The following is a 27,315-nucleotide window of genomic DNA, read 5'->3' as shown; positions in this document are numbered from 1 at the left end:
AAATGAAAATTGTTTATATTTTTATGTGTAGAGGTCATTTGATGAAAAAAAAAAAAAAAAAAAAAAGACATTCTAACCAGGTTATTGAATATGTTTTTGCGGGGGTGGGGTGGGGGGAATATATCGCATGCAAATTATCATTAAAGTTATTTGTTCATGTACCTCACAACCAGTTAACTTGAGTTCTTGTTTCTGCAGTCTGCTACCCATTTGTATAGATAGTACAAAAAATTAAATCAGGATGGGGAACTTATTTTAAGAAACATATTTTTACCAACAGCTCAGTGGAACAATTAACAAAGCTTCTTACTATATTTAGGTTTCAAAGGTCACAGTGATGTCATCATACTTGTTTTTTTGTTATTATAGGCTAGACAAAGGGAAGGGGGTAATTTGACAGAAGTGTACCCTTTCTAAACAAGTAAGAGACACATTTAGGTCAATATGTTGATCATCTTGAGTTCAGTGGTTTTAATTAGCTTGTCTGTTAAAGGTTGCTTTTTTACAGTGAGGTTTTGACAGCAGCAATTTTCAGAAGTGAAACTGCTACTCTGTAAACATTTATGACTGATCCACCAGTGACTTGGTTTGCTCAAGATTATCCCCCTGTGTGGCTATGAAAACAGATTATCAGAGATAAAAGGGCGCTGTGGCAAAGCAGAAGGGTGGTGCTGGTGGGAGATGAGATGGAGGAGAGGCTGCTTTCTTTGAAATTCAACTCTCACTTAGCCCCCACCACTCCCAACAAATTCTCTGTGCACACGGCTCTCTGCATTGCCATAGAAACCTTCCTTTTAGTCACAACAGAAACCTCATTTCCTGCTCCTGACATAAAGTCCTCATTGCCTGTTGAGACCGCCTGCATCAGCCATTTCCAAAGCCAACCTCCTTCTGCAGGCTGGATCTACCAGCAGCAGCCAGCCCCTCTTTTTTACCCCTCCTCTCCTTATGAGCACATTTTCCTCCCTTTTCTCCTCCTTTAGCTTAACAGTCTTCCAGTATTGTAGTGCACCGTCTTTGCACTTCATCTCTCTTGTCATTTTAGTCCTTCATTTCATCCGCCCATGTGCACCACTGCAGGCTGGTGACATTGTTTAATTTAAAGTTCAACTCATCCTAATTAAATACAGACATTTCCTAGAAACACACACTCAACCATGCAAACAAGAACATGCATAAACAGGTAGTTCTTCTCCAAACTCCTGGTAACTCCAAGTTTGTCTGCGGCCCATTCATCTGTGCCTCTTCCAACAGTTATCAACTACATCCTGTCCTGCCACTCATTGTGTTTCTCTCAGCTCCACCCAGTCTGTTTCATGTTTGTTTTTGTTTTTTTAAAGCAACTACCAGTTTACTATTGGTACTTTACTCTTTGTACTTCTTATCAACTTTTTATCTCGCTAGATGCAATGTTTTGTGCAAAATACTTTTTACTTCCTGTCCCCAGTCTTGCTCTGCTTGGGGAACAAACTATGTCAACAGTAAACTGCCTTGTTCCCTTTATCTCTGACATGACTGTTATCTGGACACAGAAAATACCCCTGTCCCGTGTCTCCTCTCTGTCCTCCGTCTCTCTTGTTTGTTTATTTGGGAACTTTGCCAGGTATTTCCCCAGTCTGTCTGCCTGCACCCACAAGGCTCCCTCCTCCCTCCCCCCCCCCTTTGAAAAACGCCCCACCTCCCCCAACACTCACACCCTCCCTCCCTCCCGCCCATGAGTGTTGCTGGGCAACCACCCGCCACGAGCGCTGGAGAATATCCCAGCCAATCAAATTACCGAACATATTTTCGGACAGTGTAGAGGAGGCAAAGCGGATAACACAATGAAATGCAGTCCTCCATTCAGGTTCTCACTTTGTAAATGATTGCAGTCGTTTCATTTTGCTGCACATAAACGCTTAAGAGGTGAGCCTTTGATCATTTGCAGTGCCATTGCACCCCCCCCCCCCCCCCCCCAGCGTGTGGTAGCAGTCCACCACTGGGTGGCAGCATGACAAGGTTTCTCTGATAACACACACACACACACACACACACACACACACACACACACACACACACACACAGGCTGCAAGAATTTTTTTTTTTTTTTTTTTTTTTTTTTTTTTTTTTTTTTTACTGCTGTTGCTAAGCAATCCTGACTCTCATGTCTCACCTGTGAAACATTTGTGATTTTTACAGATGTCCCTGACACCATTTTGTCTTTGTTATCACCATTTTGAAATGTACCCTACTGCACGTGAAAAGGGAAACTACATGTCTGCTACACTGTGAAAACTTACTTGCATCCAACATATTCACGGATATGCCATAATAAGTCAGATCAATGCTGACAAAACCTGTCATTCTGCTGGTGAAATGAATACCCGCCAAAGTTGAGATCCAGGTTTGGGTTAAATATTAGCCTTCAACAGTTTCAGTTGACTTCATCTCATCATGCAGGAGGCAGGAAATGTGCTCTTGAGTGATTAGGCCTGCAGCTCTAGTCTTCCACTTTACCAGTAGTGGAGGGAGCAGTGTTCACTCTGAGCTGCTATGTTGTGCAGCTTCTTGTATTCCCTTTGCACAAACCTCTGAGATGTTACACTTCACTGACTGTTTTGATGTTTTAGAAATTATCCAGCTTTATTTTTTTTTTCTTCATCACTGATTTGTTTTGTTTTTTACACTCTCCAGGTCCCCCCCCCCCCCCCCCCCCCCCCCCTCCATAGTCCCCCGTGTTCGGTGAGTCCCTGATCTCAGCTTTGGTTGCTGTGCAGATGGCTCTTTGTTGGTGCTTCACAATGGGTCTAAGGTCAGTGTGCCTCATGCCATCAACACACTCAAACTTCTTTACTCCAGCTGTCCCGTGGCTTTATTTACTGTTTTTTTTTTTTTTTTTTTTTTTAAGTTTGTATCAAACATCATCACTGCTCATGTGTCAATAGTTATACTATGGTTTGGAAATAAGAGGAAGTCATAAAACCACAGATGTAGCGTGGAGATAGCCTGGATCCCCTCCGCTCTAAACACGTTAACAGTCATATTGTTTTCCACGTTTAAGCCACACCAAAGCCCTCTGTATAATCACCAAAGTGCTTGTCATATTTTTTTAATCTTGAATGTGTCAGTTGAGGTTTGGATCACGTGATAACTCTGAAACAAACCAGACCCTAGAATATCTGATCAGCCAGAGAAATAGAAATGCAAATCTACCATCTGCTCTGTGATCCCAAATCAACCCTTGTTCATAATTCAAGAGCTAATGTAATAGTTGAACAAGCTTAACCCTTAATATTTATTTAAAAGGGAAAAAGATAGTTTGTATTTTCAAAATAGTAAACAAAGAAACAGCGGGGCATGCTCACAGAAAGATTAGTGTAATATGACCCCTTTTAAAAAAAAAAAAAAAAAAATTTTTATTGCTAATATGGCACAAAAAAGGAAGACGAAGCACTCTAATCTTCAGTAAGAGAAGCAAAACTATCATGATATCATGCAGAAATGTATAGTCCAATGATTGTGCAGGAAATGTAAGAAGAGGTTGTGTTTTGTCTTGGTGAGAGATAGTCATGCTTTTCATTTTACAAAGTGAAAACTGCTGGGCACCACATGGTTGAGCAACATGGCCATGAGGTCTTCAGGCCAGTATGTAGCAGGAGAGAGCAGGTAGAGAGGAAGGCGGGAAACTAGAAGGAGGAGGGGCGTTTCTTGCAGAGCAGTAGGAATTACTGGAAATTTCCACTTTTCTCTGGCAAGACAGTTGCAGGGGTGGAGCTAAGAGGTGAAATTTAAAAAAAAAAAAAAGGTAGCAGAGCCCAAGTTAAAATCAAGTGGTGTAGTAGTTTGGAGGAAACCTCTTTTTGATAGGTATTAAATCTAAAACAAAAACAAAAACAAAACATCTTTAAACAGATCTTGAGATTATTTGTAGTCTTACAGTGTTCTAATTTATTTCAACATGAACTACACCACCATTGGTGTTTTATGTTTCTAATACCATAACAGACTATATATTAATGTCGTACATCCACTTCATCACTGACAGCTGTGTTCCAACTATTTATTAATGTGCTTGTTCAAGCTATACTGTTATGTAAGAAGATGTACCAACATGTCCTGCTGCTTCACTGAAATGCGAATTTGTTGGAAATGTCTTTTGTGTTAAATTAGTGATCATTAATTTGAAAAGAAAGCAGCTTGAACATCATAGCAAACACAGATAGAGCACAGACAGTTAAACCTTACACTGATAAACTACTTATCTGTCCGGCATGGAATGAACAGTGTCACGGCCTCTGTCATGATAATACACAATACATTTACATGTAATATCTACCCATTTATTCATCTACTTATTGATTCTCTAGCAGTTTTTAGGAGTCACTGTCCCTGTGTCATCATGGCCATTAGACTACCCTAGGTGTGCTTTTTCCCCATCAGCTTCTTCCAGCACCTCCACCAACCATTCCCATGCCACCTGAGAAATATAATCCCTGTGGCATATTCTGGGTCTGTTTTTTTTCCCAATCAGCTGTACACCACATGCGATCCAAAGGGAACCTGTGCAGAGACTTGGTTTTATATCATTTCAGCTGCTTTTATTTACTAAATATTTATCATATTTAATTGTTTAGCTCTCTCTTCAGCACAATCACCCAGTACATTTACAGTTGATGCATTTTTCAGTCATTTATCTCAAAGACTTTTCTACCTTCATTCATTAATAATGAGACCCTGAAATATCTGAACTACTCCACAGCATAAGAGAGCAATTAGCCTCAGTTTAGGAGAAGGTAATGCTCCTTGCATTTACATCACACCTTTATACCAGATATCAAGGTCAGTAGCAGTCATGCTTATAGTCTAAGTGATAACAGAACAATACTACACCTTTATATACTGCCCATTATTATGACAAACAGAGACGAGACATTCATTCATCCTCATTTATTTTGAACTGGAAAATAGTTGACAGATACTGCTTCACATCCAACTGTACAGAGACCGAAAGCCTCGCAGCATTGGGAGACACTCGTACTGACATTTTCTAAATCCTCAAAGCACCTCCAGACTAATCCTTGCAACACTGAGGAGACATGTCAAACCACAACAGCTTCAATAACACCCAGAGTCACTGGATTTCAGGATCACTTGGCATCATGCCACTGATGAGCTTTGGCCTGCATTATGTGTGTTTCTGAATCACATACAGCTTTTCATTTTATTGTTTTATACTGCAAACAATCTGATGTCTTTTTTTTAATTTTTTTTTTATTTATTAACCTCTGATTTTAATGGTGTTAGATGCAACATTGGGCATCAATGTACTGCTATTGTTTGTACAATTAATGAATTACATTTTTGAATGTTTTACTTGTGAACAAGTCATAATGTAGACTGTTTATACTATGACAATTATTTAATTGATAGGAGTGCAGTCTATTTTTTCCTCCAAGTTAATGAAGTAAAATGAAGATCCTTCAAGACTAAAGAATATTTTACGTATGAAACAATATTAATAGAAATTCAATTTTGTTTTATTATCTATAGATATGTTGAAATTAATTCTTACTATGTTAGATACAGATTACAGTACTACGACTGTGAGTCATAGATATTTTAGAAAATCGTCTAAAGTTTTGATGGGAAAATATGAAAATATATCGTGACCTTGCAACAGCACCATTAGTGTATATGTTGCCAGTATTGTCAATAATGACTGTCTTTAATTGCGTTAATTGATCTGTAAGCACTCTTTCCCCTTCACTGTGTATTTGAGTCAAGAGTCCCAGTGAGAAGTCAACTTTATGTTGTCCCTGTACACTGCAGGACCTGCCTGAAAACCAGAAGAAGGCAGCCCGACCATGCAGGACACATGCTGTTCAAAACAAAAGAGCTCAGTTTGCCACCACCAATTCCTCCAATTATGGGACCCTTCCCCCGACTAATCCTGACCTGTGCTCTTTGATGGGCCCCAATTTGCTCTTCCCTCCAGCGTTGACATTCCACAAGTCAGGTCAGTCGTTTGTCTTCAAGAAATAAAGCTGAAATGAACATTATGTACTTTGCATCTTTTAGATTTTTTTTTTTTTTTTTAGACTCCAGCAGGTAACAGCTTAACACTCAAAGAAATGCTTCCTCGTGCATAGGGGAACTGCAGCAAAATATTTCATTTCTTTTCAAACATGAGTCACTGTGAACACAGCAAAGCTTTTCTTTTATACAGTATAACTTTCTGTGGACTCAATTTTCATTACCAGAAAAAGTTTTCCTGTTCCTACATCTGGAAAGTGTGGTAGACACAGTTTTTTTGTTTCACTGCCCTATTTGCTGCTACAGTTTCGTTGCTTCTTTTACCTGAAGAATGAACAGGCTGCCCATAGATGGATTTTTTTTTTTTTTTTTTTTCCTTTGTAGCAGATTAGTGGCACATGGAAACATGTTGGGTTAGGCAAATAAGGAAAAAAAAAAAGACAGGAAATGATCTCACAAACACTCCCCCCTCTCTCTGATTGCTCCCATTTTCCAGTTACAGAAAAAGAGTGAGTAATGCCTTCTGCTGCTTTTTAGCCTGCTTTACTGTTCCCGCTATGGATTTACAGTAGGTTATGCACACATTGAGGCCATTACATTGAGATGCCTGCTTCATTGCTCTGGATTCTTATAGTCTTAATTTCCGTTAATGAAAGGACAGATCACAATAACATGATGAATGTCCTTCATTGGTGTTTTCTAATAAAAACCACATAACACTAATGCTTTGAGGAGGCAGTCGTCTAATGTTTTGTTTATTGTTTATAAGTACATTTTAGTTTTTTACAGTATAAATCAACTGTATTTTAAAACATCCATATACCAGGTAGAACAACAGACTCAACATGAGTGATAAACCCTTGAATGAAAAAGAAAATAAATCTCTAAGTAACCAGTTTGTAGACTGACACACAACCCTTTGATCTCTGTATGTAATTACACTCTTCATAATTATATTGCAGCTGAATGTGAGGTGAATGACAACATAGGCCCTGGAGGCTTCTTCAGCAGAACTGAGACACTAACTGAGACGATAACCGAGGCTGCATAGGATTATGGTTTTTGGAGGCCCTAAAATTAGAGGGTGAAGAAATACTTATGTCGAGATGTCCTGCTTGGGTGAGTCCGGACAAGTATTAGATACAAATATTTATAAGAATTTCTAGAAATATTTGAAATCCTGACAAAAATGATGGCGAGTGTGGAGTGCATGCAAATATGTTTTTGCATGGAGTTAAACTAGTGAAAATAACACTGTTGCTTTGACAGCTATCATATATATATATATATATATATACAAATAAATACAACATGAAAATAAATGATAGACTAGCTGTGTGTGGGCGGAAACAATGAAAGACGTGGTTAACGTTGTTCAAGGTGAAATTAAAAAAAAATTAAACTTGGGTAATCTAAATGTAGGTCAGAGTGTAATAGCACAAAATGTGGATATTTTACCTGAAATAAAAAGATGCAGCTTTGTTTGTAACTGACAGTGAGGCACTGAGCAGATGCTGCCTTAAATCACAAAGTTCAGAGACCATAAAGTTTAAATGTTGCCACTTCCTTTGGTTTAACAGTTGGATGAGTGACTGCAGTGACGAAGCTCACCTCAATGAACTTCTGAGGAAGAGGAAAAAATAGCAGACCAGTGGTTTCTTAACTAGCAGGGACAAATGTGCCCTAAGAAATGTGACATTAAAATCAGGTTTTAGCAATTTATCAATGCCAATTAGAGACAATACTACAGTAATATTTCAGAAGCTTTTATGAGGTTGGGCAAATCACCTCAGATATATTTAGTTCAGCTCCTCTCTTTCCCAGGAAATATGAAATCTGCATTAACTCTGACAGTGTAATGAATATCACTTAACAGTGATGTAAAGATTTTCACACTCACTGTACCACATATCACACACCATTAATGTCTCTGATTGACACACAAAACACAAAGCTTATTAATTATATCCCCCTTTTAAAAAAAAAAATCAGGTATAGACTAAAACCGATTTCACTTTGTCACTTTGAATAATAGAAATGCAGTTATCTAAGGATAAATTACAATTATCTGGTCATAAATATTGACAACAAATAATAGAGTCACTGTAATATATATTAAAAAAAAAAAGATTCATTAAACCTTGAATTTGTAAAGTGGGTGCCTATTAGGTTGTGCAGGCATGATGTTGCTCTTTGGATTAATTAAGACGTGTATTTAATGGACAAGTTGCACTGTTTTCCGTGACACTGATCGGGTCTTGTAAAAATGAAAATGCAAGGACACTTGAGCAGGAACCCACTTCGTTAAAAGTGTTAAATATAGAAAGGAGGTGTGGCCGCCTGCTTTTCACATCGTCACATTATTCCTTTTTGCATGTAATTTGACACCCCATCTCTGCAGAGAAAGAGCGCTCAGACAAAAGATGCTTCCTTAGACATATGTGTGGTGTAAACTTTGAACAGTTCACTTCCTTAAAACGTTAATCAGTCGTCAGCAGAATCTGATTATCATATAAACTTTAACATTAGGCTACTTACACCCATTGTTCATTTTCAGTTAGAATAACAAACGCAAAGTGATGGATAGTAGAAGAAAAAAAAAAGAACTGTGGTATCAGTGCAGCGCTTTAAAAAAAATGGACCAATCAACAACGAGGTAGCCGAGAGGCGGGACGATTTGTCGAGATTGACAGAATATTCTTCCAATCGCATACCCCGGCGTCCGGGATTGTCCAATTAGGTGCGGGCTCGAGCTGTTGTATCCAACGAGAGTGGATTTTCAACGAGCTCGAGAGAAAAGCGGAGACAGGCAGACATCATTTCGCTCTCAGCGTCTCTGGACTAACCGCTCGGAGGTGAAGAGACAACGTATATAAATCTTTTTTCTGAACAGGAACATAATTTTCAAAATTATTTCACAACATTAAGAATGGCCGACACAGCTGTTGAAAAACCCGCATCTGCAGAGGTTACAGCCAAGGTGAGTTTCATTCAGCTCTTTTTTTTTTTTTCTCTCTCTTTTTTTTTTCTTCTTCCGTTGAACCGTCGTGATAAAAAGATTTTGGGAACTTTTCTAAGTTGTTTCTGAATTTCTTTTTAACGGTTGGTTTAGCTTGCCGGAGTAAAACACTTGTATTCGACGGTTGCAGCCACCGTTACTCTTCACGTTACTTCGCGTAAGTTCAAACGGTAACTAACCGGAGGAAATGTGTTATCACCCAAAATGACTTTTTGTCCTAAAAAAAATGTCACTTGCCGACAAGTCATATACACCACCACCACCACCCCCTCTCTCTCCACCTCTCCCCCCCCCCCCCCGCAAAAAAAGCGAGGTAATTGTAATTGTTTGCCTCAACAGTTTTATAGTTATGACAGGAAACTGAAGCGTTTGCGATGTGGTTTTCTTTAAAAAATGTGCTGTTGAGCAGACAAAGCGGCACAAACGGTACAGCTGGTGAAGCGGAGCTGCTGCTGCTGTGGGCGGGAAGCCACCGCACGTTAACACTGCGCTATGTGCAAAGCACGGCATTAAAAACAAAATAATAATAATAATAAAAAAAAAAACCGGTCAACGTTAACCGTTTAAAATATTCCTTTCCAGAGACGTCATTGAATTACAAACGTTGTTGCAAATGTTTTTTTTTAAATTAAAAAAAAAAAAAAAAAAAAACCCAGTCGTGAGAACGTGCGGGGCACTTGAATTTTTTTTTTTTTTTTTTTTTTTAACTCTTTGAACTCCGCATTAATTAAAGGCTTTTATTTTGTAGGAGCTGAAAGAGAAGAAAGAAGTTGAAGTGGAGGAGGAGAAGACCGACAACGAGGAGGCACCGGCTAATGGCACAGTGAGTGGGAGACGAGAACCAGCCTCATGGCCTTTTGTCTTAGCGCCCTCATCATGCAGGTGTCGCTTCCACCTCCTCCCCCCCCCCTCTCTCCCCCTCTCTCTCCTGTTCAGCTACTCTCCAACACTGTGCTTTGTTTGGGTTGTGAAATGGCACAGATGTTAGCTAGCAAACGTTTGGACGTCTCCATTGGTTTCTCTTAGTCTGTGATTTCCCAGAGCTTGGTAAGCTAATCCTCTGGGGGAGGTAATACGAGCTCCATACACATGTCTTTTTTTTTTTTTTTTTCTTCTTTTTTTTTAAGTGTCCCCGGAGGAGTCTGTACATGTAACTCTCTGGGAGGATAATTTGAAATATGCTTGGGATTTTTTTTTTTTTTTCCTCTCTTAAAGAAAAATATAGTCAATAATCATGTAGTATCTGGCACATGATTAAAGCCCAGACATGACATGCCTAACTAGATTGACATTTCCTTCTTTGCAGAATGGTGCTGATCACACTGACAAAGTGGAAGAAACTAAAGAGGAACACAAGAATGGAGATGGTACGCTGAAATGAAAATGCATTTGTGTTTTGCTGAAATAGACTTGAAAAGCAACATTTTTTTTTTTTAATGTCTACAGAGTGGTTGCTTTGTTTCCTCGGATTTGTCTCATGATTGTTCCCTTGTTTGGCCTTGCATTTGAAAATCTGTTGTGCTGTTGTCCCCAGTAGAGGTAAAAATGAACTTAAACACTGAAAGTGAAAGCTGTAATTTCTGAATTGACAAACTGTTCACAGAGAAGGCAGAGAAGGCGCCCCCTGCTGAGGAGACTGATGCACAGCCTGTGAAGCGTGCAGCAGAAGAAGAGGAGGTGGGTTGCCATCCGGCTCAAGTGTACAATTTTCATCACTTGCATTTAATGCTTGTTGACTAATCTGGTGATATCTGGTCTTTGCCAATGCATCACATGTTTCCCTTTTGTTATTAGGAAAAGGCAGAGACAAAGAAACAGAAGACGGAGGAAAATGGAGATTCTAAAGAGGCAGAAGTGGAGGCTTAGGTTTGTGGCCTGCCACTTGTTTGGAGCACTGTCTAAACAGCCTGGTCAACATCGTGTTGTAGAGCTTGTGCTTTCTGTACCTTTGAGAGATTTCTTTTTGTTTGCTCCCATGTTATCACATTGCACTGGAGTCTTGAAACATAGTGGCCCTGCATCCTTTTTTTTAATGAAATGTTATTTATTGGTCTCTAAAATGAGCTTTTTTTCTACTTGTACAAATTGGGCCACACCATGAGATCAGTTTTTTCATTTCCTGAGGTTCTATATCAGTATGTTAGAAGCACAATCTCTTATTTCAGTGCTGACCAGATGATTCATTACATACAGGCAGCTGCTCACCTCCAAAGTTCATGTTGACCTCTCAGATACATTTAAAGGACCAAAGATAAGTTTTAAGCAGGGGATAATGGACACTTGTTAGCATTATTAGTTAATGTGTATTTTTTTTGTGTTGAGCTGCTACTTCATCCTTGGCTGCCCTGTTAACATATGGTGCAAATGAATAAAGGGGCTCTCTCTTGCACCTCCATGATACAAATTGTTTGACCTTGTTCTGTGGAGGCATGCTTTTGCAATGTTAATTAACCCCCTCTTAAATCTTAAAGCTTTGGTCATTTGTTCGGTATGCATTCCACGCAAGTTTGTACCATTTATACTTTTGTTTTTCTTACATTTTCAATGAGTTTTATGTTATGGTTGGGTAGCCCAGTTTTGTGTACAAGACTGCCTTTTTCAGGACCAGAATGACATTCGGTTACTTCAGCCACTGCTTTGTATATTCTGATTATCAAATAAATTGTCTTTTTACTTAAGTATGTCAGTTCTGTGTGTGTGTTACCTGTTACTAGCTCATCAGTGCTTCTTTTTTTTTTTTTTAAACCATGGTTTTATATGCGGATGATGTCACTTGACCCAATTTTGCCTAACATGGAAAATGGCTGGCTAAGATGCAGGAAGGAGCAGGAATAATATCACTCACTAAGTAATGGAAAAGGGTGCACAGAATCAATGGATCGCTGTCTTGTGTATCCTGGCTCCCCCTTGTGGTGTAGTTTAATACTTCCAAGTCAACAGAGGACAACTGAGCTACAGCGGTAAAATGTCAAAAACCCACACAGGAGTCAAACATGTCAAAATGATTCTTTTAGTTTGAACTGAACCCTGAATAAAAGTAGCTTTTACAGTAACACTGCTAATATTGAGCAACAGGTGATACCATATAACACAAAAATGGGTTTTTATTTCTTCTCAAGCAAGCTGCAACAGCATGATCTGAACAGTTACTGTTTCCTGGGAAACATCAGCGTGGTGTGCATCCAGTCAGTCCAGGAGGCTTCAACAGGCAATTATTGACATTCTGCCGAGGTACCAGGAGATCAGGGTGCTCAGTCACTGAAACCATCACAATAAAAGGCTTTATATACTAAAGTTCACCTCTTGTTTAAGCCCTGAAGTCAGGCTTGGTGCCTGTGTTGAGGCTGAACTGACAAAACATACTGTTTGCCATGACACGGCAGATGTTAAAAAAATAATTATGCGTATCATTTTGATGACGAAGATGGCTTCTTTCGGATGAAAAAGGGATGAAGTCTTAATTCTTCCAGTGAGGAACTTGGCCAACAAGTGTGATGTCATCACTATACTGAGTTGATGAGCCGAGCACGGTGGAGCAGAAGCCGACTACCTTAAGCATGCGCTTTTATGATGACAGTAAGCACTTGCTGCTGGCTCAGTGAACGCCCAGTCATTTTTTTTATGTTAATGTTGTCCACCTTCAGGGTTAGCCACAGTTCACATTAGTCTTCTCTCTGTTTGCTCTTCTTCTGTTTTGTTCAGTTTCTGACCGAATGCCCCAGTTTCAACTTCTCCCCTTCCTTTCATATAATGTGTGGTTTTTGTGATGACTGTCCAGAGACTGTTGTGCATTTATTTTTGGCAATGCCCATTTCTGGCAAAAAAAACAAACCCTATGTACCTTCTCTACTGAAAATATTGATGAAAGATTTAGCTACCTTATATCGGAAGAATGTATTGTTTGGTCTCCTAAATGAAAAGAAAAACACGCATGTGTGCACGATAAATCTTTATCATTATAATGGCCAAATCCCACATCCATAAAAAATTCCCCAAAATTTAGCCGCTCAGGAATCATCATCAGCATCAGGCTGTCAATGTTGATGATGGCTTCATTGAGTCTGGCCTTCAGAGAAGGCAACACATGGTAGTGGTCCGGGAAGAAAGATGGATGAAATAGTCATGAGCAACATTTCGTTCACCGTCACAGCCGTTTGCTGCATAAACAGAAGAATATACTATCAGCTGACGAGTATTTTTTTAATCGCATTACCACTCAATCCCACCGTCGCACCATGCGATTAAAAATGTGTTTTTGTTTTAGAAAGAAGAACAGAGAGGGGGGGGGGGGGGGGGGGGGAAGGGAAAAGAGAGGGAAAGATGGAGAATTAAAGACAGGGGAAAAAGGGTGAGGATCATGATGCTTACTGCTGTTTGGGACATAGCTGGTACAAATATTCACAGTTTTAGGCAAAGGTTCAGTGTCCTGGGAACACGAAGAACAAGCCCTCTAACAGCCTCTGTTCAGCCTTCCTCGAGGCTTGTGTTGTCCTTGTTGTTGCCTTTTGCTAAAGTTTGTGAAAAAAATACTTAAAACAAAACAAAAAAAAACTTAAAACAGGTTTGGGAATCTTAGTGCATTACACAATACATCACGGATTCCCCTTAAAAAAAAAAAAAAAAAAAAAAAAAAAAAAATTCAGAAAGAACAACAAGAACATTTTCAGCAAAGTGTGACATTGGCTCCATCTATAATCCTCACAATCCTCACAGTCCTGTCAAAAGTCCTCCGTACTTGGAAGTGGTCACTGTGGAGCAAAACGTCCCCTTGTCACTGGAGAGTTGTTTGTCACTCTGCAGAAAATACAGCAGATTTTCTAACTTCAGCTATTTATGTGTGACTCTTGTTGGCCAATTGGTTCGCTGTAAACACAACGTTGATCCTGGCCAAATACAACCACCAACAACGTGTTTCGGTCGTACCTGTGAAAGGTTACACCCCCGAGATCGAGTTTGAAAAGTGCGGCGATTTGAACGATCCCAAGCAAAAACAAGCGGTACGCGACTCTGGCATCCGCACTTCAGTTGTGTCTGAGAGATGCGGCGAATTGCCCGGACCAATATGGCGGCCACGTTGACGTACGATCCAGAGGCCAACGCGGCGTCTGCGTACAGATATCTATGGCGCTCATGCTCCACCCGGTCGCAATTCTCAAAGGGCAGAAAAAGAAGAAGAAGAAGAAGAAGAAGAAGAAGAGTGATTTAAAACGAAGCCGCCGACAGCGCCTCGTTAGATTTGCAGTTCTTAGAGAGGGAGAAGAAGCCGCAAGGACGGATGAGAGCGCATTTAGGTGTAAGTACTTTTTTTTTTTTTTAATTAGGAACTCGTGCAATTGATACATTGATATATTATTTCTGCTCGAAGCTAAGTGATTAAATGAGTGAAAATCATTTATTTGAAAGGAAATGACCGTAATCTTGTTGTCAATGTCAGGGTCTGATAAACACACAGAAAGGCTCATACAGTGAAGGACATTGAGGGAGAACCTCTTCACGGGGAAGAGGAATGCTGCTCTGAAAGGTTTTGAGTGAGTAAAGATGGCAAACTGAACTGTATTTAGTTTGAACTTGACATGTTGCATAATGCATTTTGTCTTTGTACTTGCGTGTCGCCTATTGTACATTGTCACTCATGATATTTCTGTTTCTGTTCTACCCAGGGACTAGGAACATAAATTAGTGTTCTTGCGATAATCTGGTATGTTGTATTTTATACTGATATCGTGAACGTCCTCTGTCCCTAAACAAATACAGTGAGAGTCTATCGCCCCAAATGTGATAACGGGAACATTATTCATTGCTGGGACTGTTACCTAATTGTTTGATGACTGGAACCCCAATAAGAAAGAGAAGGAGGGATGGGGACCAGATTTTTTATTTTTATTTTTTAAAGAAATGAGGAGAAGGGAAGAGAAAAGAGAAGCTGACCTGCAAGCAAAAGAAGAGCAAAGGTTGGAGGAGAGAGAGGAGGAGGCAAGAGCAAGGGAGGAGAGGAGAGGGAGAGGAAAGGCGGGAGGAGCAGTTTTTGTCTCTATTGGAAGCCGTAGTTAAAAAGTAAATTTGTTCTGTTTGGGTTTTTTGCGGGCATTTTTATTTTTTATTTTACATCCTTAGATTAGATAGAACCCTCTTCGGTAGACCAAATGCTGCCCGGCTGACCCTAAGGCTCCTGTGCACCGTGGTCTTGGGGATATCAAAACCGACCCCTCTGTAGGAATCTGCATAGGCAAGCCAGTACAGAAATACTAAGACCTGTAGTTCTTTCTCCCAATCATGCTCATCCTGAAACGTTAGAGCACCTGTAAGTGTTCTTTTTGACCCGTTTGACAGGCGAAGGTCAGGGCAGAGGTCAGACATGCCATCAAAATAAAAGTTACGCATAGGCACGTTCCTGTTCCTGTAGGTTGGACATGTTATGAGAACTTAAAAATGATCAAATGTTAACCAAAAAAACGATGATCACAAAAAGTCTTTTGAATTCCTGCATATTCCTATTCTGTCTCATAGCTGTTTTATATGAACTGTTTATTATTTCTTAAATATTGTTATTAAACTGTTAGGATGTTGCTAAAACAGTTACATGGTTTATTTACAATCTGAGACACAAAGCCACCACTGCAATGAGCTGAAGAAATGTTGTATTTTTTTTATTTGATAGGAACTAATCACATACAGTTCCAAAACAGCATGAAACTGATGTGCTGCACAGAGTTTATAGCTGTTGCTAATTTTTAACTCTTGACAATAGTTGGGCTTTTACACATGCCGTATAATTAAAGCAAATGGTCTTAGCGCTTAATCACCTTATCGTGCGGTGTTAATCATCTTTTGTTTTCCATTCACACTAATGAGGCTGATCTGCCACGCAAGGTGCTCACCATCAGGAGTAAAAAAAATGGTACGCCATCGGGAGCAACTTGGGGTTCAGTGTGTTGCCCAAGGACACTTAGGGATGTGGACAGGAGGAGCCGGGGATTGACCCGCCAATCTTCAGACTAGGGAGCAACCCTCTCTACCATCTGACCCACAGCTGATAGCTTCACTATCCTAAAATCACACTACTGGAATGGAGATGCAAATGAAGAGTAGCACTCGTTCCAAATCGCATCCGTTTTCTTTTCACTTCAATTTTTGCGCAATGGATCGTGACAGATATGATGAAAAAAAGTGCATTTCTATGACAAACTAATATGTCCCAATTGTATACATTCTACATGCAACAGTACATACTTTTTAAGGGTACGTGCGGTAAGTATTAAAAGTAAAAAGAAATAGTATGCGATTCGGAACGCAGTGTGTGTGTGTGTGTGTGTTTGTGTGTGTGTGTGTGTGTGTGTGTGTGTGTATACATATCCTTAGTCATGGCTCAATGCTGATTAAATACTTAGTTAGCATTGTACTCGTACTTGGGACTTGATTAAGTCACCCACCAGCACCAAACTGTGGGGATAGCACGCTGATTAAGTCTCATAATGACCGGCTTGTGTGGAAAGTGTTGTTTGTATTTGCTGTTAAAATGTGGACAATGTGAAGCCCTTCAAGACTGTGATTGAGCTCAGTTCAGCTTCACATGAATATTTAGTATGTGTTTGCTGAATTATGCCGAAAGAGCTCTTGAATTAGCAGCGAGTGAACGGTCACTGGCAGCACATTCATTTAGTCAGAAAATCCTGCCTAAGGTGTGATGCCACTGTAGTATGCTAACTCAGAGAAACAGGCAGGTAGACATTTCCTTGGCCGTATGACCAAAACAGAACATTAACACAAGGTTTTGAGAGATTACATTGCAGCTCATGCAAGACGTTAGGCAACTGATAAAAGGAAGAAAAAGAGGGAAAAGCTGTGGTTAGCCTGCATGTAGTGATCGACATTTCTATCCTAAACACCAACAAACAAGCAAGAAAAAAGGATGCAAGATTTTACAGCGAAGAATCAGACGCGAGATCTACACTCGAGAGAAGTCACTCAGTCTCTCTCGATCACACACACATGCATTCAAAGAGGTCACACATTCGTTTGCAAAAGTTAGGAAAAAAATGCATGGGCACACACACTGTATGAACACACTGGTCATGTATACACATATTAGAGCAGTGGCCTCTGTCTGTCTGTCTGTTTGTCTGTCTGTCTATCTCTGAGGAGAGCAGTGCTGATTAGTGTAAAACAATATATGAAATTGTGCTGTACAGTACAGTGTGCGGCAGGATGTACAGTGTGTTTGTCACTATCAGTGCTGTGAAGGTCAACACACTCAGACACCAAGCGACAGTGTGAGAGAGTGCGTTGAGTGTACGTGTGTGAGGTACAGTAAATTAAGAGGCTTTTCTAAATGTGCACCAACAGTGGCTGGGTCTCTTTTTCAGTGGGCTCACCCTCAGGGGGGGGCAGCTGGTACACCACACAGAGAGAGGAGTACAGGCAGCCCACGAATGACATCAGGCTTGCAAAGTGTATCACTCCCTGGGCCCCACCCACCAGTGAGGTCAGAGGTCCCATCGCCACAGAGACCAGGATCTGAGCCAGAAAATACTGGCAGCTTAGGAGAGAGATGTCCACCCCCATCCCTCGTCTGGTCCCTTCCTCCGATGAGCCACAAAACTGAAAGACAGACGCAGAAAGTTTAGTCTTGTGATCAATCAAATCAGGTACACCACTGCAAACTACAATATCTTTAAAGAAAGGGCCCCAAGTTGACGTAAGTGCAACACAAAATCATCACTGTTCTTTATTCATGTTGTCTTACCTATAGCCAAGGCAAAAATAAAGGGTCTCTTTCGGCCAAACCGAGATGTACAACGATCACTCCACGCTCCTAGGAGAGGCTGAACAAGGAATCCTGCAAGTCAAAGACAGAGGACAGAGTTAGAGTCCACAGACCCATGACTGCGCATGAAAATTGCTACTCAAAATCCCATTATGGTGCAACACATGTCTGTGTGCACCAGGTGCTGCTTTTGCTGCACACTTACCAAGAATGGGGCTAATAAACCACACCAAGCTGTAGAACTGGTCAGGTAGGCCCATCTGTAAGAGCACAGGAGTCACATAAGCTGTTTCCATGGCATAGCTAAATTCAATACCAAACAGGATGCATCCGTTGAAGAGCAGCTCGTGGAAGGTCCGTCTCGGGGGAAGCTCAGTGAGGTCTGGCTGGTCCAGGGAGCAGGGTGTGTTGGGAGGAGGAGGTGGTGAAGGTCGCATCAGCTGACCAGATGATTCATTACATACAGGCAGCTGCTCACTTCCAAGGCTCATGTTGACCTCAGATACATTTAAAGGACCAAAGATAAGTTTTAAGCAGGGAATAATGGACACCTTTTGGCATTATTAAAGTGTAATTTTTTGTGTCAAGCTGCTTCTTAATCCTTGGCTCCAGTTTTAACATGACAAATGATGCAAATGAATAAATGGGATCTGTCTTGACCTTGTTCAGTAGAGCCAGTATTATGCAATGTTACTTAACCCCTCTTAAATCTTAAAGCTTTGGTCATTTGTTCTGTATGCTTTTCAAACAAGTTTGTACCATTTATACTTTTGTTTTTCTTACATTTTCAATGAGTTTTATGTCATGGTTGGGTAGCCCAGTTTTGTGTACAAGACTGCCTTTTTCAGGACCAGAATGACATTCGGTTACTTCAGCCACTGCTTTGTATATTCTGATTATCAAATAAATTGTCTTTTTACTTAAGTATGTCGGTTCTGTGTGTGTGTTACCTGTTACTAGCTCATCAGTGCTTCTTTTTTTTTTAAACCATGGTTTTATATGCGGATGATGTCACTTGACCCAATTTTGCCTAACATGGAAAATGGCTGGCTAAGATGCAGGAAGGAGCAGGAATAATATCACTCACTAAGTAATGGAAAAGGGTGCACAGAATCAATGGATCGCTGTCTTGTGTATCCTGGCTCCCCCTTGTGGTGTAGTTTAATACTTCCAAGTCAACAGAGGACAACTGAGCTACAGCGGTAAAATGTCAAAAACCCACACAGGAGTCAAACATGTCAAAATGATTCTTTTAGTTTGAACTGAACCCTGAATAAAAGTAGCTTTTACAGTAACACTGCTAATATTGAGCAACAGGTGATACCATATAACACAAAAATGGGTTTTATTTCTTCTCAAGCAAGCTGCAACAGCATGATCTGAACAGTTACTGTTTCCTGGGAAACATCAGCGTGGTGTGCATCCAGTCAGTCCAGGAGGCTTCAACAGGCAATTATTGACATTCTGCCGAGGCACCAGGAGATCAGGGTGCTCAGTCACTGAAACCATCACAATAAAAGGCTTTATATACTAAAGTTCACCTCTTGTTTAAGCCCTGAAGTCAGGCTTGGTGCCTGTGTTGAGGCTGAACTGACAAAACATACTGTTTGCCATGACACGGCAGATGTAAAAAATAAATTATATGTACCATTTTGATGATGAAGATGGCTTCTTTCGGATGAAAAAGGGATGAAGTCTTAATTCTTCCAGTGAGGAACTTGGCCAACAAGTGTGATGTCATCACTATACTGAGTTGATGAGCCGAGCACGGTGGAGCAGAAGCTGACTACCTTAAGCATGCGCTTTTATGATGACAGTAAGCACTTGCTGCTGGCTCAGTGAACGTCCAGTCATTTTTTTTATGTTAATGTTGTCCACCTTCAGGGTTAGCCACAGTTCACATTAGTCTTCTCTCTGTTTGCTCTTCTTCTGTTTTGTTCGGTTTCCGACTGAATGCTGATTCACACCCCAGTTTCAACTTCTCCTCTTCCTGATAATGACAAGAATCACTGTCATTATTACAATGGCATGGCCAGCTGTAGGGTGAAAGCTCACAGGGCTGTCCATGGCTTAGAGAGGGCCCAGACAGAATTTGCCATCAGTACACATTTCTCTGTGTTTTTGAAAGGTTGTGTACGCGTGTGCGTGTGCGCGTGCGCATGTGCGTGTGTGTGCGTGTGTGTATACATATCCTTAGTCATAGCTCAATGCTGATTAAATACTTAGTTAGCATTGTACTCGTACTTGGGACTTGATTAAGTCACCCACCAGCACCAAACTGTGGGGATAGCACACTGATTAAGTCTCATAATGACCAGCTTGTGTGGAAAGTGTTGTTTGTATTTGCTGTTAAAATGTGGACAATGTGAAGCCCTTCAAGACTGTGATTGAGCTCAGTTCAGCTTCACATGAATATTTAGTATGTGTTTGCTGAATTATGCCGAAAGAGCTCTTGAATTAGCAGCGAGTGAACGGTCACTGGCAGCACATTCATTTAGTCAGAAAATCCTGCCTAAGGTGTGATGCGCTAACTCAGAGAAACAGGCAGGTAGACATTTCCTTGGCCGTATGACCAAAACAGAACATTAACACAAGGTTTTGAGAGATTACATTGCAGCTCATGCAAGACGTTAGGCAACTGATAAAAGGAAGAAAAAGAGGGAAAAGCTGTGGTTAGCCTGCATGTAGTGATCGACATTTCTATCCTAAACACCAACAAACAAGCAAGAAAAAAGAATGCAAGATTTTACAGCGAAGAATCAGATGCGAGATCTACACTCAAGAGAAGTCACTCAGTCTCTCTCGATCACACACACATGCATTCAAAGAGGTCACACATTCGTTTGCAAAAGTTGGGAAAAAAAAATGCATGGGCACACACACTGTATGAACACACTGGTCATGTATACACATATTAGAGCAGTGGCCAATGTCTGTCTGTCTGTCTGTCTGTCTGTCTGTCTGTCTGTCTGTCTGTCTGTCTGTCTGTCTGTCTGGCTAGCTCTGACGAGAGCAGTGCTGATTAGTGTAAAACAATATATGAAATTGTGCTGTACAGTACAGTGTGCGGCAGGATGTACAGTGTGTTTGTCACTATCAGTGCTGTGAAGGTCAACACACTCAGACACCAAGCGACAGTGTGAGAGAGTGCGTTGAGTGTACGTATGTGAGGTACAGTAAATTAAGAGGCTTTTCTAAATGTGCACCAACAGTGGCTGGGTCTCGCTTTCGGTGGGCTCACCCTCAGGGGGGGGCAGCTGGTACACCACGCAGAGAGAGGAGTACAGGCAGCCTACGAATGACATCAGGCTTGCAAAGTACATCACTCCCTGGGCCCCACCCACCAGTGAGGTCAGAGGTCCCATCGCCACAGAGACCAGGATCTGAGCCAGAAAATACTGGCAGCTTAGGAGAGAGATGTCCACCCCCATCCCTCGTCTGGTCCCTTCCTCCGATGAGCCACAAAACTGAAAGACAGACGCAGAAAGTTTAGTCTTGTGATCAATCAAATCAGGTACACCACTGCAAACTACAATATCTTTAAAGAAAGGGTTTGACATTTTGGGAAATTAATTTATTTTCTTTCTCCCCGTGTCTCTACACTACACATGAAGCTACAGCCATCGGCTGCTTAGCTTTGTATTGCATTAAGACTGAACACAGGAAAACAGCAAGTGTGGCCCCATCCAAAGGTAACACAATCTGGCCAGAAGCAACTCCCGACCACAAAAAATAGGCTACAAAATGACTTCCTGTAAAACTTCTGTGTCATTGTTACATTCCAGTTTTCATATGGTTTAAAAAAATTTTTTTTTATTGAATTTGACAAGTAGTGAACTTGAAAGCTGGCAGAATTGATTACTCTCATTATTCCAGTTCTCGTACAAAGCTAAGTTAACCGGCTGCTGGATGTGGCTTTATATATATATCGTCCAGTCATGCCAGCGGTAATTATCTTCTCTAACTCACGGCAACAACAGAAATAAACTTGTTTCCCAAAATGTCGAAAACCTACTTGTAGTTGATACTTGAAAAAAAAAAAAAATCCAAAACTACTAATGAGGTAACTCTGGCACAAATCTAGATACTGACCTGAGGGCTCTGGTAGTATTCACACAGCAGAGAGTAAGGCAGCGTACATAAAGAGGAGAAGAGTACCCCGTAGGTGACACAGAGAGAAAGCACCACGTAGAGGTTGGTGGATAGTGTTGCAAGGCCAGTGCCCAAACCAAATGCCAGGTAGGCAAAGAAATATAGTGTGCGAAGAGAGAAACGCTCCTCTAGTTTCTCCAATATGGCTGCAAGTTTTTAGAAGATAAACAGAGAACAAATGTAAGACGAATTAGTACACAAATCATACCAGAGTTAGAATTTACTCTAACATGATGTGAGTTCTTACCTGAGTAGAAAGCAGCACTGAATGCATAGATGCACATGCCCCAGCAGCCCATGCTAACGCCAGCATTGTAGCGTTGGTAAGCTTCAGAGTCGTGGGGTGCTTTGGGGTCTCCTTCAAACACAACCTCCCCCATGAAGTCAGTGTAGAAGAGCAGCATCCCTTCGAAGGACAGCCATCCTGCAGCACAGTGAGAAAAAAAAAGAAGAAGACATTTTTAATGAAATTAAAAACACTGATTTTAAGGGGTTGCAGGAAAATATTTCAATTAATTAAGTTTTCTCACCCAAAAAATGATTTGTGCATAAACTCCGCAGAGAGGGAGGCATCCTGTAGATGGCTATACACAGCAGCTTCATGGACATTTGGGATTCTCCTGTTTCCACATTCTCACTTAGATCACTCTCATAGCGCACCCCATTCAGCAAAATGTTTGCAACCTTCATCAGAGAAAAAAGACAGATACTGTTTTAAAATGCTGTGGTGGCTAATTCCTAAACAGCTTATGTCATTTAAAAAAAAAAAAAAAAGTATCTGACCTGCTGGCTGAAAGTCACTGTTCTCCTGCGTCCATTCTCCAGCCCAACAATCTGGGTTGCCATGGGCTCCTCTATCAGTGCAAGACTCTGAGGTCGCTTCAGGATGCCGGCTGAAGAGTCCCAATGTGACCCTGCACCAGGCGGCGCCGCGGCTGTGACCTGAGATGCTCCATGAGATTGTGAATCTCCCTCAGGTTGAGACGCCTCTTCACTCAGAGCATCCCCAGCAGGTTGAGACACTACATCGGCCTGGGTCTGTCCTGGAGGATTGCTCCCTGGTCCCTGTGTGAACTCATCCAGAGGAGGGGAGTCCCCAGGAGGCAGGGGCACACTGCTCAAGATGGGAGCCGGGGCCTGTGGTGTCTGTTGACCTGTGTAGCAGTCTATGAGCACACTGTCTATGTAGGAGGTTCCTAATGAGGAGGCAAACTCATTGATGCCGGTGAGCGAGCTGTCCCTACTTATAAAGCTGCCATATTTTGGAGTGAGGGGGCTTAGCGGGGATATTGGGCTAGTGAGGCCAGCACAAAGACGTGCACTGGCACTGCAAGAATGGGCCAAGGGGTCAGGATTACATGGATGAGACTTTGAATAATTGTAGCTGTAAAGACCATCCTCGTCTTCCTCATCCAGTCCCAGAGCCGCTCCAGGGGGAACAGGAGGAGAAGGAGGAAGAGGGAGGCTGGGGCTTTTCAGATGTTTTTTGGTCGAGCTTTTGTTTGGCTGGCTCTTTGGTAACGGTCGCTCAGGGATACTCATGAGAGTCATGGCTGTGGCGATCACCAAAGTGATACTCGTAAACATGTAAATGACCCGCAGCTGACCTCCCATTGACCTTCCAAACTGTGTCTGGTCCCAGTTGATGCCACCCACAATGTAGCCAAATCCACCTCCTAGTCCTGTGCAGAAAAGACACAACAGTGACAGAAAGACAACAGTTTATTTAACTTTTCCAATAGCTGACTTTTTAGTATAACTTAATTCTTAATTCTGCCCGGCTGTCCTCAAATTATCTTATCAAAAGTTTTAACTTCCATCTTTTATGCCTACTGTTTTCCTACCTGCCAGTAATGCGTGGATGTTCAGCCCTCGATCCTGATCCTCTGGGCTGCACACATCCATCATGTAGGCATGGCTCGGGTTGTCTGCTGAATCAGCGCTGAAGTCCATCAGAACCACACCACACACTGTCAGGATAATTCCCCACTTGTGATTTGATGCTGTGTCAGCCAGGGCCCCTCCAATGTCCCGTCCATTTAGCACTAGGGTTAGACCAAACAGTGCCCCTATAAAGGAGAAAATCAGAGGAGATGTGAGTACAAAAGTTAATACTGCCAAGTGGGAGAAACCATGCATGTGTACATGTAAAGGGCAAGGGATACTGCACTGCTACACTTTGTAGCTCTGATTGTTAAGTTTAAGAAAACTACTCAAGTGGCATCATCTACGAAACAGAAATGACCTAAAACTGTAGTCATGGAGATTGTCATGTGTGAGCATCTTCCGGAAAGGAATTGTGTTGTGATTGATTTACAGCATAGGAAGTGCAAAATCTTATGTGTTAGTGTTTTTGATTCGTGTCCTCTGATTGATTTTGTATTGCTCAGTGCAATACAAAATCATCACTGTTCTTTATTCATGTTGTCTTACCTATAGCCAAGGCAAAAATAAAGGGTCTCCTTCGGCCAAACCGAGATGTACAACGATCACTCCACGCTCCTAGGAGAGGCTGAACAAGGAATCCTGCAAGTCAAAGACAGAGGACAGAGTTAGAGTCCACAGACCCATGACTGCGCATGAAAATTGCTACTCAAAATCCCATTATGGTGCAACACATGTCTGTGTGCACCAGGTGGCCAGCTGCTTTTGCTGCACACTTACCAAGAATGGGGCTAATAAACCACACCAAGCTGTAGAACTGGTCAGGTAGGCCCATCTGTAAGAGCACAGGAGTCACATAAGCTGTTTCCATGGCATAGCTAAATTCAATACCAAACAGGATGCATCCGTTGAAGAGCAGCTCGTGGAAGGTCCGTCTCGGGGGAAGCTCAGTGAGGTCCAGCTGGTCAAGGGGGCAGGGTGTGTTGGGAGGAGGAGGTGGTGAAGGTCGTATCAGCTTCCTACGCTTTGGTTGTCTCTGGAAGTTGTTGGCTCGGTGACTGAGGTGCCGAGTGGTGGACGTTGGGAAGCTGGCAGTTTTAGGGAGTGAGCTTCTCCAGAGACCTTCCTGAGCTGTGGATAACCTCCCTCCTGGACTAGCCAAGAGGGGGTCACTGGGAGTACCCATGCCTGGAGATGTCATCTCTTTCAAGCCAGCGTACACTGCAGCAAATGAAATTGAGATAAACAATGGCAAGTTAAAACTCACACATCATTGAAACTTTTGTTTCGACTGGACTGTTCAGATTAGAGGTTATTCAAGATCAGCACAGTCTATCATATAAGCATGTGAGTAACTGTTCATGGTGGTGTGCTACCAAGAGAGAACACTGCAGTCATGAGCACACAGCAACGATGTGCACGACGCACTGCAACCAGTGCGCATGCTGTGCGCAAAGCCCATGTGCTCGGCGTGGCTGACTACAGCAGTGTACTATGCGGCACCGCTCTCATGACGCCTGTTTCCATTTTAATGTTGTATGTAGGTAGCTCGAATCGGACACAATGGACCCGTTGTGGGCTATAATAATGGCTTTCAGGACAACTACAAGGATATCGTACCATTATCACTCACACTAAAATGAAATATTTGATAAATATAAATCATATGAGGCAACGTAGCCACGGAACGATTGCTTATTATTTTTTCGGCGAATGCTTCTTGCTATTTTCCTCGACTTGACATTAGGTTTTAAAGGTGGACACCAGACAATCGACTCAACAGTGGAAGAAGATGAAAAAAAAAAAAAAAAAAAAAAGGCGTGCAAATTGAGACGTGAAAGATGATAATTACCTTATCGGGGCTGTTCGTCATTTATTGCGGCATACAATGTAGGTAAACAGAGCAACCATTATGATGTATAAAAAACGAAGTGTGAATTACAGGAGTCATGATTGTTTTTTTGTTTTCCTTTGATGCAGTCATCCCCCTGCTCTCTCCTCCGTCCCTTCTCCTGCCCCCTCCTCTCCGCTCCCCCTTCGCCTCTTCTTCCCAGTCTCTCCCGTGACGTCACGCCCCTCCCTGTAACATCAGGACCGAGGACACATCTGTCTATCTCCATACTGTATACAGTATCCTGTACTCCAGAATACATGTTTACTGTACCTAAGTACTATTTTGTAGTACTTATTCTTGAATAGAATCAATAGTCTACTATTTACAGGCTAATTCTGCTCCACAAGCCTACATTTCACAGTGAAACATTTTGGCTCTGTTACACTTATTTGAGAGCTTAAACTAATAATTACTTCACAAATGTACATTAGGCCTGTAAATACAAATCATAATTAACAAATACATTTGGGTATATTATTATTCATGAAACTATCCAGCAATGTTTAAACTAGTTAAAATTAAACACAAACCTTTACCAACTGCAAAACGTTAAAACAATAATTATATTCCACCCATTTCATGCCCATGGTGGGTTTAAATAAATTGAATTTCCCTTTTTTTGTGTGTTCTATTTAAATTCTGCATGATTTTTCTCACATAATTTAGGACAGTGGTTACTGACTTGCTGTTAAATAATTCCTCTATGTTCAATTGTGGCAACTTTTTTGTGCAAGAAAGTACAACTTCAGCATAAATTCCTGGAATGACACAAAGCAAATAAACAGCACTTCATAGCAGACATTTGGACTTTTCATTGTAGGAAAAGCACAGGTGTATTAACTTAGTATCACAAAGGGGATGACCTCTTAGTTTCCTGTCACGGCTTGCTTGGAAACTTAATGGAACTGAGCCCCCATTAATACCCCTGAGCTTTCCCTATAATGACAAGTCAAATTGTCTGCCATGAAAAAGGCTCTTTTCCTGCCTGTGATGTTTGTGTAGATCTTTGCTGAGTAGTAAAAGCAGGTGTGCACTTTTGGACCATGATTAACAGCGAGAGCACTGTGCTGAAGGAGAAGTCAAAGACCTTTGTTTCATTTCCATCAAATGTCCAGTTAGAGCTGTGACAGTGAGCCAGCACCATGAAATAGTTTATTTAAAAAGTTCAGTCTTTTTAATACTGTTATACTTGCTCTTTTTCTGCTGTGACATGTCAAAATGTTTGTTGCTCTGCAGTATATGCACTCATGCCCCTGTGTGTCTGGACATTGGGAAGTGGTGATTGTCAGCATAACAGAGGGATCTTAATACTTTTTAACCAATGCATATGGGAGGCTTCACATGAGGCTGAAACGTAAAATACAACTCTCTGGTCAGTAGGTAGTTGATTGCTGTGAGGCTGCTCGCTTTAACGCATCTTACAGTTTCCTGTTGCAACTAGCATCTGCTGCCCTTGAAACGGCAAAGTAAATAGGACCGGCCCCTATAGAAATCCTGAAGGGGTTTTAGGGCCATAGCATGCATAGCATGCTCATTATGTCTAACTGAGTTGCAGTAAAATAATCTGGCCTGCAGGTGTCTACTTTAATG

The 27,315-nt window shown here is 41.4% G+C and overlaps 3 protein-coding genes and 1 long non-coding RNA gene across 5 annotated transcripts; 2 read left to right on the top strand and 2 right to left on the bottom strand.

The window, feature by feature from the left end:
- The first annotated feature begins 8,801 nt into the window (after window positions 1–8,801).
- LOC138196143 (parathymosin) lies at window positions 8,802–11,709 on the top strand. The gene is made up of 5 exons (XM_069145922.1): window positions 8,802–8,992; window positions 9,780–9,854; window positions 10,338–10,398; window positions 10,635–10,708; window positions 10,826–11,709. Exons 1-5 carry the CDS (start codon window positions 8,942–8,944, stop codon window positions 10,895–10,897), a joined length of 333 nt encoding a protein of 110 aa, XP_069002023.1. The 5' UTR covers window positions 8,802–8,941; the 3' UTR covers window positions 10,898–11,709.
- A 2,460-nt stretch (window positions 11,710–14,169) lies between these two features.
- Window positions 14,170–18,719, top strand: LOC138196150 (uncharacterized). Its single transcript, XR_011178112.1, has 2 exons — window positions 14,170–14,324; window positions 14,466–18,719. It is a non-coding gene; the product is annotated as an uncharacterized lncRNA (long non-coding RNA).
- Window positions 17,162–18,449, bottom strand: LOC138196136 (proton-associated sugar transporter A-like). Its single transcript, XM_069145910.1, has 3 exons — window positions 18,001–18,449; window positions 17,775–17,867; window positions 17,162–17,629 (listed from the first exon to the last, which is right to left on the bottom strand). Exons 1-3 carry the CDS (start codon window positions 18,284–18,286, stop codon window positions 17,406–17,408), a joined length of 603 nt encoding a protein of 200 aa, XP_069002011.1. The 5' UTR covers window positions 18,287–18,449; the 3' UTR covers window positions 17,162–17,405.
- A 314-nt stretch (window positions 18,720–19,033) lies between the features above and the next one.
- slc45a1 (solute carrier family 45 member 1) lies at window positions 19,034–25,865 on the bottom strand. 2 transcript variants are annotated; one of them, XM_069145896.1, is made up of 10 exons: window positions 25,684–25,865; window positions 24,612–25,052; window positions 24,381–24,473; window positions 23,792–24,016; window positions 22,731–23,629; window positions 22,478–22,631; window positions 22,195–22,371; window positions 21,888–22,093; window positions 21,037–21,262; window positions 19,034–19,785 (listed from the first exon to the last, which is right to left on the bottom strand). In XM_069145896.1, exons 2-10 carry the CDS (start codon window positions 25,030–25,032, stop codon window positions 19,757–19,759), a joined length of 2,430 nt encoding a protein of 809 aa, XP_069001997.1. In that variant the 5' UTR covers window positions 25,033–25,052; window positions 25,684–25,865; the 3' UTR covers window positions 19,034–19,756. The 2 variants fall into 2 exon arrangements, with proteins under 2 accessions (XP_069001997.1, XP_069001988.1); XM_069145887.1 differs by having other exon boundaries at window positions 19,034–21,262.
- Between the last annotated feature and the right edge of the window lie 1,450 nt (window positions 25,866–27,315).

The sequence above is a fragment of the Embiotoca jacksoni genome, unplaced genomic scaffold (assembly GCF_022577435.1).
Source record: "Embiotoca jacksoni isolate LCO1_2020_lvr unplaced genomic scaffold, fEmbJac1.0.p SCAF_1, whole genome shotgun sequence".
NCBI classification, from domain to species: Eukaryota; Metazoa; Chordata; class Actinopteri; family Embiotocidae; genus Embiotoca; species Embiotoca jacksoni.
Note: the sequence above shows the minus strand (reverse complement) of the source record. Positions and strands in the feature narration are given on the sequence as shown.

Bases quoted from the DNA above. Each gene is read 5' to 3' on its own strand.
- LOC138196143 (XM_069145922.1), top strand. From the start codon at position 8,942: ATGGCCGACACAGCTGTTGAAAAACCCGCATCTGCAGAGGTTACAGCC. The intron at 9,855-10,337 runs GTGAGTGGGAGA...CCTTCTTTGCAG, and splicing joins AGGCACCGGCTAATGGCACA to AATGGTGCTGATCACACTGA. The intron at 10,399-10,634 runs GTACGCTGAAAT...AACTGTTCACAG, and splicing joins GGAACACAAGAATGGAGATG to AGAAGGCAGAGAAGGCGCCC.
- LOC138196136 (XM_069145910.1), bottom strand. From the start codon at position 18,286: ATGAGCCTTGGAAGTGAGCAGCTGCCTGTATGTAATGAATCATCTGGT. The intron at 17,868-18,000 runs GTAAGTGTGCAG...TTTGACTTGCAG, and splicing joins GTTTATTAGCCCCATTCTTG to GATTCCTTGTTCAGCCTCTC. The intron at 17,630-17,774 runs GTAAGACAACAT...TCTGTCTTTCAG, and splicing joins TATTTTTGCCTTGGCTATAG to TTTTGTGGCTCATCGGAGGA.
- slc45a1 (XM_069145887.1), bottom strand. From the start codon at position 25,032: ATGACATCTCCAGGCATGGGTACTCCCAGTGACCCCCTCTTGGCTAGT. The intron at 22,372-22,477 runs GTGAGAAAACTT...ACTGTGCTGCAG, and splicing joins ATGCACAAATCATTTTTTGG to GATGGCTGTCCTTCGAAGGG. The intron at 21,263-21,887 runs GTCAGTATCTAG...TCTGTCTTTCAG, and splicing joins AATACTACCAGAGCCCTCAG to TTTTGTGGCTCATCGGAGGA.